Source organism: Urocitellus parryii, unplaced genomic scaffold (assembly GCF_045843805.1).
Source record: "Urocitellus parryii isolate mUroPar1 unplaced genomic scaffold, mUroPar1.hap1 Scaffold_62, whole genome shotgun sequence".
Classification (NCBI taxonomy): Eukaryota; Metazoa; Chordata; class Mammalia; order Rodentia; family Sciuridae; genus Urocitellus; species Urocitellus parryii.
In genome coordinates, this window is record NW_027554113.1 from 2567316 (window position 1) to 2585786 (window position 18471).

Below are 18471 nucleotides of genomic sequence, written 5' to 3' on the forward strand. Positions count from 1 at the left end.
TTTTTAAATCCTTTAAAATGTATGGTCTAACCTTTAGATTGCTTGTGAAGATATAAAAACCAAAGAAGGGAACAACCTTCAGTATTGTTTCAAATGTGTATGCTGCTGAATGGAATTTGACAGAATTAGTGTGCAATGAGTAATAATTGGAATAATTAGTGTGCAATGAGTAATAATTGCTATGAGAGTATTTTAGTTAGCTTTTTTGCTGCTGTGAACAATTAGAGAAGGAAAAGTTTATTTGTGGCTCATGGTTTCAGAGGTTCTTAGCCATGGATGGCTGATTCTATTGCTCTGGGATGGAGGTAGAACATCATGGCAAAAGAGTATGACAGAGGGAAACACTTCAGGAAGTAGATCCAGAAAGCAGAGACAGAGACTTCTGTCACCAAGTACAAAATATATATCCCAAAGGCATACCGTCAGTGATCCACCTCCTCCAGCCACACCCTACCTGTCTATATGCCACCCAATTAATCCCTTCAGGAAATTAATGCTCTTATTAGGTTAAGGCTCTTATAATTCAATCATTTTCCTGAACTTTCTTGCATTGTTTAATACATGAGCTTTTGGGAGATAACCCATATATAAACCATAACAGGGGTGAGAATTCCAAATATATTACTGTATTTATCTTATGTCATTATTTAAATATTTATTTTTAGAAATATTTTTCTTTATACTAATTTGCTATTCTTTTATATTTGTAGTCATATCAACAAGAGCTCTTGATTTGTTGGTTAGATATGATAAGAATTTTGTCCTAGATAGGTACAACTTTAAAGTCTGTTGCAGAGGCTGGGGATGTGGCTCAAGCGGTAACGCGCTCGCCTGGCATGCGTGCGGCCGGGGTTCGATCCTCAGCACCACATACCAACAAAGATGTTGTGTCTGCCGAGAACTAAAAAAATAAATAAATATTAAAAAAACTTCTCTCTCTCTCTCTCACTCTCTCTCCTCTCTCACTCTCTCTTTAAAAAAAAATTAAAATAAAGTCTGTTGCAATCCAAATAGGAAACAATTGTGATTTCAGAGTGTAAAAAGAAAATTTATAAATATTCAAAGTGCTAAAAAACAAACCATATTCTTTGACTGCAGGTTGCAGGACCTTTTTTCAGCAGGAAAAAGGTAGAAAGGACCTTCAGTTCCTCCAAGTCCTGGAAGACTGAGACAAGGAGAAGAAAGCAAGGTAGGAAAATAAACTTTTGTCTTTGGTCCTTCACTATAATTGATTCCATTCATAACACTTAGAAGTGGTAGTTTAATACATAATTGATTAATATCTAATAGATTTTCCATCTTGAAGTTGTGAGGTTTCAAGGAGATATAGGACTTGGAATACTTTTATGTACTAGCCTGAAATAAATGATCTGTTCTGTTTCATTTATTTGAAATATTTATCATAAATCTGTTCTCCACTGGAGTCACTGAGATACTCTCATGGTGATAGCAAGTGCTTCAAAGGAAGAGATGTGGGTACTCAAGAGTGTGTAATATAGTCCTCGTTTGTTTTACTATGAGTATTTATCTCTGTGCTTAAAATGAGAAGTTCTTAAGGTGTCTGAACTGGGTAAGTTCTACATCTTAATTTAACTGAATTAGTTTTATTTTGCTGGGGAACAAATTGCCATAGATTAGTGTCTAAAAATATAAATCTATAATTTCATAGTTTCTGTGGGCCAGAGATCTGGCAAGCATGGCTAGGTTCTCTGCATAGAATTTCACATAACTGAAATGAAGATTTTGGCCAATGCTTCTGTCTTACTTGAGGCTCAGGGTCTTCTTCCAAGCTCATTCAGATTACTGGCAGAGTTCATTTTCTGGTGGTGATAAGAAGCAGATTATGCTAAGTGAAGTTTAGCCAATCCCTAAAAAACATAGGCTGAATGTCTTCTCTGATATAAGGTGGGTGACTCAAAATGGGGTAGGGAGGAAGAGCATGAGAAGATTACCACTAAATAGGGAAGAGAGGTGGGAGGGAAAAGGAGGGAGAAGGGGAATTGCATGAAAGATGGAAGGACACCCTCATCATTACAGAATACATGTATAATGATGTGAGAAAAAAAAGAAGTGTGTCACATCAGATTGGGTAGAGAGAAGTAATAGGAGGGGAGGGGAGGGGAAGGGAAGGGGGTTAGGAAGCACAGCAGAATAAAATAGACATTATTATTGCTATATGTATATGTGTGACTGTATGACCAATGTGATTCTGTAACCTGTACACTCAGAAAAAATGAGAAATCTGATTCAAATATATGATATGTCAAGATCATTGTACTGTCATGTGTAACTAATTAAACAAATAAAAAAAAGATTATGTCTGGCTGTGGAAATTCCCCATTTAAAAAAAAAAAAAAAAAGAATGAGCTTCCCTTCTGTTGGTGGCTATTGATTTGGAGGCCATTCCTAACTCCTCCAGGCTATCTGCATTCATTGACCTGTTCAAAGCCTGCAACAATAGTCAAATCCCTCTTGTGTTTCAGATCACTTACTTCCTCTGTCTCTTATTTATAGACTTGGTTTTGGTTTTAATGACTCATGAGATTACATCAGGCCCACCTGGAATTTGAGGTTTGAGGTCAACTGACTTGGGACTTTAATTACAGCTGCAAAATTCCTTTACAGCAGTAACTAAGTCAGTGTTTGAGTAGTTGGAAGAAGGTATATACACACCAGGGGCTGGTGACCATCTTAGAATTCTCATCATGCTGCCCAAATTTCACATGAGTTGTTACCAGTATTTTTCAGGTCCTCATGCTTTGATATCACAACAGCTTTGAGCGAGTGTCTTCTTTTTATGTAGTGTTTTGTATTTGTAAAGGAATATTTTCATGCACTGATGGATCCAGGAAACTTTTGCTTTTTAGTAATATATAATGATTTTTCCTTTTGTCTCTTAAACAAATGTGTAGGAATCCTGTTCCCTTACAGTTTAGGTGAGAGTAAGAAAAAGATTATTAAGGATCATTTAAATTTTAGTATTTTCCAACTAGTTCAGGGCTATTAATAAGCACAAACCCCTGGTGACCTTTCCATTTGCCCACTGAACGCACTGCAAAGGTAATGGTGTAAGAGGTTGATACAGAATTGAAAAGATACCATCATTCAACAGAAAGTTATCTTTTTGAAAGATTAAAGATTGATTTGAAATTCTGTTGCACTGCCTTTATATTTAATTATTTGATAAATAGTTCTCAAGTACTTATGATGTTCTGGGAACTTTTCTAGGTTATAGTGGATGCAATTAGGAATAAAGGTCATATAGTTACTGTCCTCATGAAATATTTTTCTAGTAAGTAAGAGACTGATAGTACACATGTGAACCTATAATTATAAAAAGGCTCTGAAGGAAGAAATAACCGGAGATAGTTTTGCTGAAAGAGTAGGTAGTGGTGGTGGGTTATTTTATCTAGGGTGTCCAAGGAGGTCTCTCTGATGTGATGATATTTAATCAGTGAACTTAGAAATGACTTTATTGAAATCATGTGGCACTGATAGTCATTCTAAATATATTTTATCCACAGATAATTAGGACTTGAGAAGGTTCAATGGATAATAAAAGTTTACCAGCTTAATGATAATCTTATGTATTTCTAGATGCCATAATGCCAAGAAGTAAGCTTCTGTTTAGAACAATATTCTCAAAGTGTGGTTCAAGGACTGTTGAGGGTTTATGACCTCTTCAGGGCTTCTGTAAGTTTCTCTTTATTAACCACATATCTGTATGGAGCCAGAACTTTAATCATAACAGTGTATTCATCAGATTAAATGCAGAAGCCAAATAGGAATCTAGCTAGCTAGACACTAAAGATAATTGAAAAATGCAAAACAGTGCCACTTTTTCACCAATTGTTTTTAATTTTGGAAAATAAGTATTTTTTATTTACTCAATGTTTTTATACTTGTGCTAATATTATAATGGACTTATTACTATATTATTATTTTAGGGTACTGAAGATTGAATCCAGGCGTGCTTAACCACTGAGCCACATCCCCCAGCCCTTTTACTTTTTTATTTTGAGACAGGGTCTTACTAAGTTGCTTACGGCCTCTCTAAGTTACTGAGGCTGGCCTTGAATTTGCAATCCTCCTGTCTCAACCTTCTGAGCCGCTGGGATTATAGGCCTGTGCCACCAAGCCCATCTTGGGCTTATTGTTTTTAAATGAATAAATGAATATTGTAAAATATTCTCAGGTTTAATTTCTAATAAAAAGTAGATTGATTAATTTCTAATGAAAAGCTACATTAAATTATAAAGGTGGTTCTTTGTTATTTTTAGTATAACAGGTCTTGACATGAAAAAGTTCAAGATTCATTTGGTTAGACAGTTTTAAAAATGTGATTTTAGTATTCCCTTAAGAATACAGTATTTATTTCTTTACAGATAAATGCAATGGATGCGTCTCCACGGAATATTTCTCCAGGACTTCAAAATGGGGAGAAAGGTTGGTCCTTGAGTCTAGTGACCACTTGCCATTGGAAAGTTTGCATAAGTTGTTGTTTTATAACTGAATGAATTGTTTTTAACTGCCAATTTTAGCATTTTTCCCAAATACAATTACTCAGAAACTTTTAACCCCCTACGTATAGATCATTTGTAACTCTATCATCTTAAGCTTATCATATAATATATTGTAAGAAATTAAGTTAGGAGAGAGAAACACATGAAATATAGAGAGGACTGCTATTGAAGGAAGAAGTAATAGAGAACAGGAAATTGAATTTCTATTTGCTCATTCCTGAATCCCTAGGTTTCACTAAAAAAATCTTCTAACATTTAATTTATATTTTTAATGTCACTAAAATATTTCCTAGGCTTAAAATATCTTTTCTAGTATCTTATTAGATAATTTGGTGTTATTGTAGAAACCTTGTGGGAGAATTTACATAGACTATTTTTGTTGGGCAAGAGCTCAACTCAATTTTTTTGGTATTTTTCTATAATAATTATGATCTAGTATCTTTTCTCCCCCAGAATGAGCATCTGATTTTTTCCCCATAGTGTCCTAAGACATTGTGTTATAGTGGAAAGAGTATTGTGTTAAATAGGAGTCAGATTTGATTGATATAGTCCCCTGAGATTTGATTGTGGTCAAGTCATATATGGAATTTTGTTTCCATTTCTGTGACATGAGCTACCTGACCTTGATAATTTTTTAAAAACTAAAATTCTGTGTTTTAGCAATTAAAAATATGAATTGGCATTTAAAAACATTAATGTTAAGTTGAAATAGACTTAATATTTTAAAATGACTCTTAGGATTGTATTTTTTTTTTAGAGGATCGTTTCTTGACAACACTGTCCAGCCAAAGTTCTACCAGCTCTACCCATCTCCAGTTGCCTACTTCACCTGAAGTCATGACTGAGCAGTCAGTGGGAGGCCCACCTGAACTAGATACAGCCAGTGGTTCCGAAGGTACAGTTTAAGTCACTTTTTCTATATTTCATTGACTCTAAGGCTGTTAGTTGTCTCTTTGGCTTATATGGGTCTCTGAGAAAGAAAAAAAAATCACTGCTAATTCTTTGACATAATGCTTTCTTAACTCTTAGAATATTTATATTATACTTACCAAAAGTGCTTTTTAAGATAGAGCTTTTCATTCTATCACTTCTTTATTTAGTTGCACTACTTGACATGTAAGTATTACAATAACAAAATGTGATTCAGCTTTATTTACCTTCTGGCGCTCTTACTTCTGTAAGTTCCATGAAGTATAGGATTGCTGCTTTGAAAAAAGAAAAAGAAATAAGAGAAATCACTGCCATTTCTTCCAAAAAAAATATTTACTTCCTAACAGTAAATTAGTGCCTTGTCCTTTCTTTCCTTGCTTTCTGTTTAAGTAATAAATTGCTCAATATAAAATTTGGAATTACTTTCCAATTGCTACTAATCTCAGGTATAATAACCACAGTGCTCATTACTTAGTTGGACCTGAACTTCATCACATGAATAGTTGTAATGAAGTTCATGCATATTTGGGCAGTTATACCCTTATGGCTACTCACTGTCTCCTGCAGCAGAAACCATTGATGGTAGAATAATCTCAGTTTCAGAGGCGCTAAAATGTAAAGAAGAAAACCTGTCTCTAGAGTCAATGATATATATGTTTCACTGTGCTTTCTCTTTCATTCCATAAGAGTCATTTTTCCTAGATTAGAAATTTTGAATCACATCTGATAATTATGATATTGATATGTCTGCCAGTATTCCCCAAGGGGAAATCAAGTTGACACTTTAATTTTTTTATTCTTCCTGAATGTTAGTGTACAAGTGGAATATTTTTTTTATTCTAGATGTGTTTGATGGATATTTGCTGGGATCCACAGACAGCCAGGTGAAAGAGAAGTCAACCATGAAAGCCATCTTTGCAAATTTGCTTCCAGGAAATAGCTATAATCCTATTCCATTTCCTTTGTGAGTATTATACAAACTTTGTGTTTTTTTTCCACTCCAAACTCTACCATGTCTGTTTTTTCACCATTATTAATTTCTTAATTATGTAAAATGCTTTGTTTTCCTTAATGTCGTAACCTTGCCCATTAGGGGCTGAGTAAATAGCACCTAAATAAAATGAATGAATGTGCCTTAACAGTACCTAGAAGAGTTAGACTGGAAGTCAGGGGAGCAAAATTTACATTGAGAGGGAGTCGCCATTGAGTTTTCATGTAATAACAGTAGAGTGGCTGGGTTATTCTTGTTGGACTAGTAGTATGTCTTCTTCACAGTTTCTAGAAGACTTTTCTCTCAAGCTTATACTGGAACAAAGTATTTTAGACTTCTCTGGTTCTTTGGAAATTCTTTTTGAGATTAATATGGCCAAAATTTTGGTGCTATAGAAAGTTTTCTGGAGTCAATATTCTATAGTCCTGTGATTTGAAACCTAATTCTGACAATTTTCCGGTTGCCTTCAAATTTTTTTCTTGATTGCTTTTTTGTTTCCTTTTGATTCAAGTTCTCATAATTTGCATACATTTTTGATTAATTAATTATAATTCTGTAGTATTTAGGTAAAATTGTCCTGAAATTTACTTACAGAGTGTTAATGGATTTTGTATTTGATTTTCTGCTAATTTTAGTTTTATTTATTTAATGCATTTTAAAAATTTAAACAGTGATCCAGATAAACACTACTTAATGTATGAACATGAATGGGTGCCCATTGCAGTCTGTGAGAAAGAACCCAGCTCCATCATTGCTTTTGCTCTCAGGTATTGTTCTTGGGACTTTTTCCCCAATGGTTATATCTGTGTATTTTATGTATGTCTATAATTCTTTTTTGGGAGATTGTTCACATAAAGCATAACAAAATGATTAATAAAATACTTTTTGTTTCAGCATGGTGGTCTGTTCTCTTTGTACCTGAAAACCTTCTCTTTATTCAAATAATGGGGTATAGCATGAGTCTTAAGCAAGTTCCTAATAACTGAACTGACTAGAGAGTTTATTTACTGCCCTTGAATCCTGTAACTGTTTAATTTGTACCCCTGTATCCCTTACTTTGATTTACTTATTAACATAATACGTGGGACATATTTTCCTAATAACAGGTGAATATCTTGTTTTTGTATTCTGTTCTCATTTCCTTTCGGCTTCCTATACACACTAGGTAAATTTTCCTACCTTGAGAATGCTATTTCTATTCCTTAAGTCGTAGGTATATTTGACTTTCTGACATAGTTATCATGTGTCTTAAAGAAGTGACCCACTGGGCTGAGGTCCTGGCTCAGCGGTAGAGTGCTCGCCTACCACCTGTGAGGAACTGAGTTCGATCCTCAGCACCACATAAAAATAAAGCAAAGATATTGTCTCTACCTATAACTAAAAAATAAATATTAAAAAAAGAAGCAACCCACTTTAAAAATATTGATATGTCTAAAAAACCTCAGCTTTTTGATCATAAAAGTATCTTGACAGTGGTTCAACCGTTTAAATAGAATCCAAGGTGTTGAATCAAATTTTTTTTTCTATTGTAAGGCGTTAAATTTTTCCTTTTGGATATTTGTTACAAGGTGTATATTTATTCAACAAGTATTTGGCATTGTATCTACAGGGGTAAACAAACTTTTTTTTTTTTTTGTACCAGGGATTGAACCCAGGAGTCCTTAACTGTTGTGCTACTCCCCAGGCCTTTCTTTTTTATTTAGATATAGGGTCTTGCTAAGTTGCTTAAGTTGTATTCAGAAGTATATTTTTTTCAAATGAAAACAACACTGAAAGCTTTATATTTAAAAGTACCACAGGTTTTATGTGTACTTGATGTCCATGTGTCATTGAAATAGTAGATCCAAGGCTGTTTGTAAAACAGAATGACTGTACTTTTTATATAGGAATAGCCCTAACTTAATGATGTTGATTTTAATGAAATTCAGTGGGAGTGGCTTTTTTGCCCTTCATTTTTACTATGCTACTGAAATACTCTCCCCCTACCCAATTCAGAGAACCAACTGTTCTAAAAAACAGGAAGTGAAAAGAGGACATACAATCTGTGGAATCTGTGGGGGATTATTTCCAGAAACACTCCCCTCACCCCACAGATACTAAAATCTGGAGATATAAATCTCCTCTATGTAAAATGGCAGTGCATTTGCATATCATCTATGTACATCATCCTGCATCACCTCTAGCTTACTTATAATACAGTGGAAATGCTGCATAAATAGTTGTTTAGGGAATAATGACAAGAAAAAAATATGTACATATTCAACCCAATTTTCTAAAATGTATTTTTGATCTGTGGTTGGTTGAGTCTGTTAAATATGAACCCTGCAGGTACAGAGGGCCTATTGTGCTGCTGTTTCTGGTGGTTCTTTCCCTGGTTTTGGGTAGTTTTCTCACTTATGTGATCAGTATTCTGCTAGACACCTGAGTTGAGCCCTTAGCAAATCTTTGGGGTTCTCTTTCTCTTCGATTCTTACCAGGCTGGTACTCTCTCATATGAATTTGAGCTGCCTTGATTTCCCCAAATCTCAGTCCTGTCTTAGCCCAGGAAGTGGAACAAGTTTTTCTTAATTGCTCCCCTCTGTGCTTCACCTAGAACCTTCCCAGGTGTAATCTGGGACAAACAGGGCTCACCTTATTTCCCATCTCTAAAGGATTATTGTTCTTTCTAGGATGATATATAACTGCTTTTATTAATTTTGTTTGGTTTTCTTGGCTGTTTTTGGAGGGAGGTTAAACCTCCTGTTGCTTTGTCTTGCTCAGAAGTAGAGGCCTTCTTGGTAATAGAATTTTAGAAAGATTGGGTAAATGCTGTATTGAATATTTGATGTATTTGATACATGTTATCTGTTGGAGAGATAATTCTTTATTTGTAACTATTTTAAAAAATCATTTAAAAATCCAGTCTCCTCTAATTGAAGTCCTTATTTTATGCAACAAATCAGAATTGACAATAACAAGAGAGGGATAATTTAGTCAATATACAAAAATATGCCTGAGGTACCATCAGATAGTCAGTACTGTGGACATGAATGCATGTCATTGCCTCAACAGAGCAAGCTCCTGGGAGTGGAGAACCTGGAATTGCTGCCAGCCTTGCATTTCAGCTTCATGTCTGGGAAGTGCTGCTGAACTTCAGAGTTTTTAAGAATGTCCAGTATAATTAGTTGGAGTTTAGCTTATTGGCAGCAGGGCTTTATCAGTACATCTAGATTTTTCCACATAGAATTTGATGAACATTTCTGCTGCAAACATGCTACTTTATCTGTGAAAAACTTCCTGGCAGTTTTAGCCTCACAGTATCTGGCTGTCATCACACCTTCAGGAACATCACTTACACATAGCACTCCTGAGAAGGTGTGCATAGGCAGAGTCTGCCTGGTATTCTAAGTGATTCTTCTAAGCAACATTTGTTTGCCTGTCCACACCACTGCTCTTTAGGGGCCCTGGTTTATCTTTACTGTACTCATTTCTAAATGCTCATAGGTGGAAATATCAAGCATTAGCCTAATTTCAGAAGATTGCTCTTTTCTTCTGTCTTTTGGAAGTGAATGCAAGTGTGACACTGAACAAACTGGATGAGACATCTTTGGGAAATCCTAGTTCTTTGGCTATGATGGGAGTTGATACTCGTTGTCTTAATGATTAATTCAGGCATGGGAGCTTCTAGTGACATATTCTGCCTGCCATAGGAGTAGTAATTTTACCTTCTACTTGTCATTAATGTGTGTGCTCTTCATAATGCTATTTCAGCAACACTTTTGTTCTATACTGTCAGTGAAGACACCCTGGTGGATAGAAATTCCTTTAGAATAAATCCATCCATGGCTGTTTTGCTTCATATCATCTTAATACTAAGTTCTTCCTCCCGCCCTTGCTTTCAGATTTTGCAATTTTTTTTCTAATTGCTGTGTGTATGTGTGTGTGTGTGTGTACAGGGATATGTGATTCACTGGAAAAATTATCAGCATAGCTGGATAATTCTAAAATACTTTCTTTGTTCTGCTTCTAACCAAATTTACTTAACTAGGAAAACCTACATTGTATATAATGGAAGCTATTTTATTTTGATTCATGTAGTAATATAAATAAGTTGATGATTTTGAGATATTCATGCTTAAATTATCTCATAGATTAGATTTACAAGCTTTAATTTTGGTAATTATATTTGCTACAGCATTCACTGATTTTAAATATTGTAAACAAGAATTGACAGTTCCTACCATTGTTCCATAAAAATATATACAAATGTATGAGTGAAGAATGTTTTTGTTTTCAGGGCAGCAATAAAATAGGTGAAATTTTTAATGTGTCCTCAGATTACTCAGAATACCAAGTAATACAAATAGTTTATTCATATTTGCATATATTTTAAATCACTGTGTGAACTGGATGTGTTTATTTTCACTTCATTTGTATTACTGGTAATTGCATCTTGAAGGAGGAAGAGTTCCTTCTGTCCAGGGTTCACAACTCCCCTCTTCAGCTTTTGATTCCTTACTCTCCTGTCTTATTGCCTCTTTTCCCAAAAGTGGCCCTTATTCTTCCCATGCTTTTTCATTTCTATGTCACTTTTCATTACAGAACTTTGAGAAGGCTCATGCCACATTTACTGCTACCTTGTACCAACCCCCCCCAACCCCCTACTCATTGCCTTCTACCCACTACTGATTTCTCCTTTGAAGATTATTTTTTATTTAACCCACTTGTGAAATCTAATTGAAAAGACTTTTTTTTTTAATCAACTAAATCCAGGCAGTGCTTGCACTCATTCAGTCAACAAACTTGGCTACAAACTCTTGGCTAGGTACTAGTGCTGCAGAAATGAAAGATGCCACTACTTGCCTTAAGGAGCTTGCAGAACAGTTGTGGCAATAGGTGTAAAATAATCATGAGTGAGATAAAGACTGATAAAAGTCTGTTTCTTGTTTTTGTTTTGTTTTGGATGGCAGTAAACATTTTTCAGAGAGTGTTGGTTCAGTTTTCAACATGACAAATTTGTTGACTTGAAGAAAGTTATCTGTAAATGAATTTAGAGATTTGTTTTCACATTTTAAATTTCAGACGATAATGTTATTCAAATCTTTGATTTTTTAAAATAGATGTAAACTTTACACAGCTACTTTAAAAGTGATATACCCCCTATTTCTCCTCCCGCCCCAAACTTCAAGGAGAAGAAGAAAATATATTTAACTTGAATACCTAATTTCAAGCATCTCTCACAGAACCTGATGTAAACTAAGGTAGAAGGATAATGCAAAACCCTTGTGAAGACAACCTACCTTAATCTTGCTGAAAACCTGCTGTGAGCAGCTCAAAACTATTTTATGAAGGCCAGGATCAACAAATACTTATTTTTTGTTTTTCACAGTTGTAGTTGAACTGTAGGCCAGTTGACTAGGCCACAGACCTTTAGGACTATCCATGGCAGTTTTCCTGTTAGAATAAAGAGACCATAAGCAATTTCTTTGTATAATTTAGACATTTTTTTGTCATGTTTCCTGATTACAATGACCATTACTGGTTGATCCAACCCTTTCCTAAGCCCAAAGCAACTCTGCACACCGATATGCTGGAGACCGGCAGCCTGTGAGGCCATCCAGTTTGAGTTCTCTGTCCAATGAAAAGACTTTAAATTGGATGGTGCCTATGAATCCAATAAAATTCACTTTCATGGACTTTTTAATTTCCAGAGTGTAGTAGAAGCAGTGTATATAAGCTGAGATGGTGGAGACAGAATGCGAGAGGGTTGAAAGTCTAGTGGGCTCAGTAGAGAATAAGACAGCTTTTAAAGGATGACTCGCTGCCCTGGCCCAGGCACTTCTGTATGTTGCCCAGGTACCCTTCTCTTATGAATGGCACTGAACTTTCTAGTTCTTGACACAGCCCGATAGGTCCAGGGTTTCCTGTCTTCCTACATACAAACGATAAATGCCTGTCATATAATGAGGCACGGCTGCTCCTTACTGCCTGTAAGAATCTGCACTATATTTAGGCACCAATAATTCTAAAAGGAGTGAATGATTCCCTGCCATTCCACACATCAGTGAACAGCAGGTCAGTTTGCCAGGCCATTAACAATTAGCCTTATGTTAGTTCACCATTTTTTAGTAGCTAATGGCCGAGTTTGCCAAGATAATATAGTGTTAAATAGTATTGGCTGAGATCCCAGGCTTTTTAAATATGTAAACCAGTACTTTAAAAAATATTACAAAGAAAACCAACCAGGTAAGCTTGAGAAGGAATTTTATTATCCACATTAGTTTAGAATAGTTCTAATATAAATTAAAGTGCCTACTGTTTTATATTAATGTGTTTTACACATATAAATAAAATCTGGGCTAGCAAATATGTGATTTTTATCCATATGCTTTGTTTGAAGATTATTTTTGTAAAACGTTTTCTTTGCTGAGATTAAAATTTCATGTTACCATGTGAATCAATCAGTAGTTCATTTATAAAATGTAAATTAATTTTTAAGAGTGCTAACATAGTTTAGCTGTTATTTTTTTATTTGCTCTACAACCCACACAGGCAATTAAGTAATAAGTATGAAAAAAAAGTCCTTGTCTGAATCATCTATTAAAATCTAGTTTCCACTCAATAGTAATATCATTTTATTTCTTGTTCTCATAATAGTGAGCCTTGATCATACCCCTATCTATGTCCTCTCTTCTCTGCAGTACTTCAGTCCCTGCCTCTCAATATGTGCTCCCTTGTACCCTCTTGAGTGGAAAAGGCCTCTTTAAAATAGCTCAGATAAGACTGATGTTTGCCCTCAGCAGTACCCACCCCACTCAATCCATATGTTGAAATCTTAACCCCAGATGTGATGGTGTTGGGAAAGAGGGCCTTTGGAAGGTAATTAGGTCATGAAGGTCAAGCTCTTGTGAATGGGATTAATGCCATCATAAAAGGGACCCCAGAGAGCTCTCTTATCCTCTTTGGCCATGCAAAGATACTATGAGAAGACAGCTATCTGTGAAGTAGGAAGCAAAGCCCTCAACAGACACCAAATCTGCTAGCATCTTGATCATGGGCTTCCCAGCCTCCAGAACTGTGAGGAATAACATTTTTGTTAAGTCATGCAGTCCATGGCTGCCTGAATGGACACTAGTGGGAAGGGAGACAGTTCTTCCAAGGAGCCTTCGTTTGCTTGAGGTGTGGAGCTGCCTTTCAAGGTGGTTGAGAGGATTACAGAATGTGTGCATGCACTGGCCAGGACAGTGCCTGGTGTCAGTACGTGGTGTATCTGGGGAGGTGGTTGGAGGCCAGAGTTAACTAGGGAAACACGTTCTATACATATCATAGGATTTCTTGGGCAACATCCAAATTCCCATTCTACAGTTTTACCACCCTTATTACCAAGTCTTTGACTTCACCATGTTTGAACCCAGTCTGGGTGCTAAGCTTTCTATTTACATGGTAAGAAAAATGTATATTAATAAATTACAGAGATAATGTTCTTTGTTGAAATGTCTTTATTTTGGTACAAAAAGGAAAAGTCGGGTTAAATGTACACTTATACAATTGGTGGCCAGAATCTTATAATTATTTAGCTAATAATTCATAAAGGAAGACTTCTGGAGTAAGTGAATTAGTTAGTAACTAATTCAGCCATTGTTCTTCATAGGTAAACTTTAGTAATAGTTGCCTTCTGCTCATTGAAAATATATTTGCTATGCTGAAAGTTGTCAAAGCAGCAAAGCAATGATGTTTAACACATTAGGAGTTTAATAATGGAAAACGGACCTTAAGTTCTACATAAAGAGACCTTTGGTAAGGAGTATTCTACACAAAATATTTTAGACCCAGTTTCTAGCATTGAAAAAATTCATCCCAAACCAGTTTCCCATTGGCATTTCCTGATACCATCCATGTGATTTGTATGAACATGTACAAGTTATTTGACCACAGAATTCTGTAATGTCTTATAGGACAGTAGTGGGGGTTCAGTGAACAGTGTGCATCAAGTTTCCCTGGCACAGAATAACTTTCCAGTCAATGTTATTTTCCTTAGCAAGTTCCTGTACATCATGAGAATTGATGTTAAATGTATGAAGAAGCCTCAGGGAGATACACAGCAGAGGAAACAACTGAAAACAAACTTTAAACTCACAAGATGCTTATATGTGAATTATGATAGTGCCTGACATAAATGATGATATTTATAAATTAGTCATCACTTTTTCTTCTTATCTTGAGCTTTATAAAAATCCTGTCTACAAGTTATACACATCAGGACTTGATCATCTTCATGATTGAAAAATACTTTGTATTTTATTGGAAATAAATAGTAGATTTTTATGTATATGATTCAGTGTTTTGAGTTGCTATTGCATTGTTACTGCCCTTGCAACTTAAAAGACTTTTCCTAAATGCCCCTGGCCTTTTCCCCTGATTCTCTTAATGTCTTTGGAGATAAAAGTGAGTTACTGTGCTGGTAGGTGCAGCCACTGGTCAAATTTCACAAGTGTGGAACTGGTCTAATTAAAAAAAAACTCCACATGCAGGTAGGTCTCTCTGCTTTCTTCACCCAGGGCTTGTGAAGTGTGCCTGTTCCAGAGAATCCTCTTTCCCTTGTACAGAAGGACCCAAACCCTCTATTCATCAGGCAGGGATTGTTATATGGTGGTCTTAAGTCACCTATCAACTCTGTATCAGTAGTAAAGGTGACAATGGTCTCCATCTGCTAAACCCATGTGTACATGTTTTGATTGTGAGGAATAGAAAGCTGCTCCTTTTCTTCTTGAACCCCAGCACGTCTCAAGAACATCAAGGTTAAAAAAAAAATTTGAGGGGCTGAGGTTGTGGCTCAGCGGTAGAGCCCTTGCCTAGAATGTGTGAGGCCCTGGGTTTGATCCTCAGCACCATATAAAAATAAATAAAATTAAAGTATTAAAAACATTGAGAAAATGATTTGGGTTCACTTAGTAAACCAGCATCTTTGGACAAAGTCCTGTACACTTTGCAATATAGCACATGATCTTTCTCATTTCCTTTTCGCATGTTATTTATTTTAAAACTGTTATATGTTGGGCCACCACTTATCTGCTCTGTGATATGGGGAAAGTTGTTTAGCCCCTCAGAACCTAATCTGTTAATACTGTTCATCTCACTGGGTTATTGTGAGAATTAATAAAAAATATATGAAGTGCCTATTTCAGTGTCTGAATTATTTCCGTTTATCGCCCAAATATATTAAATCCAGTAACTCCACAGCATTTTTTTATTTCCTATTTTTAACATTTTCTTGAATTTGGCATAATTTGATAGTAATAAAATACATGATTTATTTCATTAATTTTTATAATACAAAATAAATATTCTACATATTCTAAATATTCTTAAATTTTGAATAACTCACACTCATGAATTAACACGTGGAAGAACAGTGTGGGAATGGAGGGCTTCATCATTGTTGGAGGTAGAATTCTGCATTGACTCCCAGTGGCCTAAACCCTTGCACATGGCCTGTACATCCCAGTGGCCTCCCCATTGAGTCACTTGCCCTAATCAGTTGACTTTGAGGTACTAAGAAGGGAGATTATCCTGGGTGGAACTAATTGAATCTGGACAAGAACACAGGGACTTCAGTTCTACAACCAGAATGTCACATGCATGGAATCTTCCCTGCACAGTGTGTCAGTTGATTGTCAGATCTAGGGCAGGAGCTTGAGTGTGAGCGGATGTGAAATGAAGGTGTACCCAGCATCTGTTCAGCTGCTAATGCACAACAAGGCAGACATTTAGGGGAGTGGCACACACAGCCAAGTAGGAACAGTATGTAACCTTTTGAGTCTAATTTCTTCCAGTGATCATAGTGGGTTTTTTGTTGTTGTTGGTACCAGGGATTGGACCCAGGGGTGCTTAACCATTGAACCACATCCCCAGACCTTTTTGTGGGGTGAATCAATGCTGCAGGTTGAGCTTTATGAACCAGGGCACACACAGCATTATGATTATTTTGAGACAGGGTCTTGCTGAGTTGCTTGGGGTCTCTTTGAATTTATCATCTTCCTGCCTCAGCCTCCCATCCCAAGTTGCTAGGATTATAGGCGTGCACCATGGCACCCAACTGATCATAGTGCTTTTGAGGTTCATCCACATTGTTATTTGTGTCAGTAGTTTGTTTTTATTGCTAAGTAGTATTACATTGAAGGGATATTCTTGTATTACTGTATGGACATTTTTGTGTTTATCCATACAGTAGTGGACATTTGGGCATTACCAGTTTAGCTGTTCTGGATAAATTTTTTTTTTTGTAAAACATTCACTTAACATCTTTGTGTAGAAATAGATTTTCCTTTCTCTTGGGTAAATATACAGGAGTGGAATTGTTTTCCAAAATGGTTCTATCATACTCTGTCTTTAAATAGTACTGTAATACTCTATGGCTACAAAATAAGAGAATCTCATAATAGCTTCCCAGTCTGTCAGTGTAGGAATTGCCTACATAATACATGGAAGGTATGGATGGAGCAGGTACATATTGATGTGGTTAGAGAGTTTTGCCTCAACTACCCCATCCCACCTCATTCCAGTCTCAGCTCTCCTACCTCTTGAAAGTAGGCTGTGAATTCTTCTGCTGGGCCCTTTTCTTATACAGTGATGGAGCTATTCCAGGGAAGCTCTGCTATCACTCCATACTTATGGATATTTGGATGATAATACCCGTTACCCCAGATGCCAGCTCGATTGGGGTTTATTAGCCCCACATTGACTAGCACACTGCATTATTCTCCAAGGTTCACTTCATGCTGCTAATGTGCCCTGGTTTTAATGTATTGTTTTAATGTATCTTTATCTTTGTTACCACTGTCTTTGTTTTTCTGGACACTTTCTTCTCCACCTCCCTGGACACTGAGAATCATAAATTGAATATCACCCTTATGTGCCAGAATTGGTTAGACCAAAATTTGGCAAAACATAAAGCAAAACAACAAAACCCCTGAACTGAGAAAGAGTCACTTTTCTAGGAATGATTTCTATTGCAGAACTGGAAAGCCTCCAAAGACCATACTTCCAGATATCTGAGCTTTGGGTTGGGGGGACTTCAGAGAAAGTCTAATGAAAAGAGAATTTAGCAAATATAATTGTAAAGCCGACACTGAGAGGGAAACCTGAGGACTCTGAATCCTTCATCAACCAGTTCCGGGGTGAGAAGAAATGTACCTTCCTACACTGCTTTCCTATACCTAATAAATTTTAAATGCAAAACTTCCCTCTGCTTGTCTGTCCCTCACAGTGTGCCTTTTTGCTTGGGGAATAAACGTGTCTCATTTCCTCAATATAGAACATTCATTTCCTTTATAAGCTGTATCGTTGGCATTGGTTTTTGTCATCGCACACTGAAAGCTCCTACATTTTAAGTAATGTATTTTAAAATCTTATTTACTATGCTTTATGACATCTTCTGGCAGACAGAGCACCAAGAGGCAAGATGAACATTCAAGTCTAGACCGAAATGTGTCCTTGAGTCCAAATCACTTCTTGACCATTTTCCACTTTTCAGTTGGGGGTAACAACTGCTCTATTTACCTGCACAGCATTGTAAGGGCATGAAGGAGATAATAGATATATTGAGCATGTTTTCACAGAAGCGCCATCAAACTGCAAGCCTTCATTCTTACTGGTGCTCTCTGGCAGCTGGAAGCTGTCCATTTCCAGAAATTTCATTGCTCCTCCTGTGACCCAAGAGAGGCGGAAGTCTTGCTCATGAAAATACCAAACCTATGGCTTGTTCTGTGACTTCAAATAAAATAAGAATTGATATCTTATTTAGATGGGCTCCAGTTTGTGTAGACAGAGCAATAAATAGTTTATTCATCCTGAATCCTTCCTCTGGGAATTTTCTTTTGAACTGCACCCTAACATCTCATTTCAAAGTGGGCAAGGAAAACATCAGCTCCTGAATGACGCTTCATTTTTAATGCACCGCTTAAAAACACCGCACCTGGTGCAAAAGAAACACATCTGTTCGTGCAACTATCCAAGCTGGGTCATATTCAGCACATTCAGAAACAGCTT

The 18471-nt window shown here is 36.2% G+C and overlaps 1 protein-coding gene across 1 annotated transcript in view; it reads left to right on the forward strand.

Annotated features, from left to right (window-relative positions):
- LOC144252874 (1-phosphatidylinositol 3-phosphate 5-kinase-like) overlaps positions 1 to 18471 on the forward strand; it is a 146055-nt gene that overhangs the window by 16720 nt on the left and 110864 nt on the right. The window contains 5 exon segments of the mRNA XM_077794941.1: positions 1099 to 1189; positions 4386 to 4446; positions 5281 to 5418; positions 6297 to 6417; positions 7116 to 7211. Of these exon segments, the coding sequence (XP_077651067.1) occupies positions 1099 to 1189; positions 4386 to 4446; positions 5281 to 5418; positions 6297 to 6417; positions 7116 to 7211 (507 nt within the window).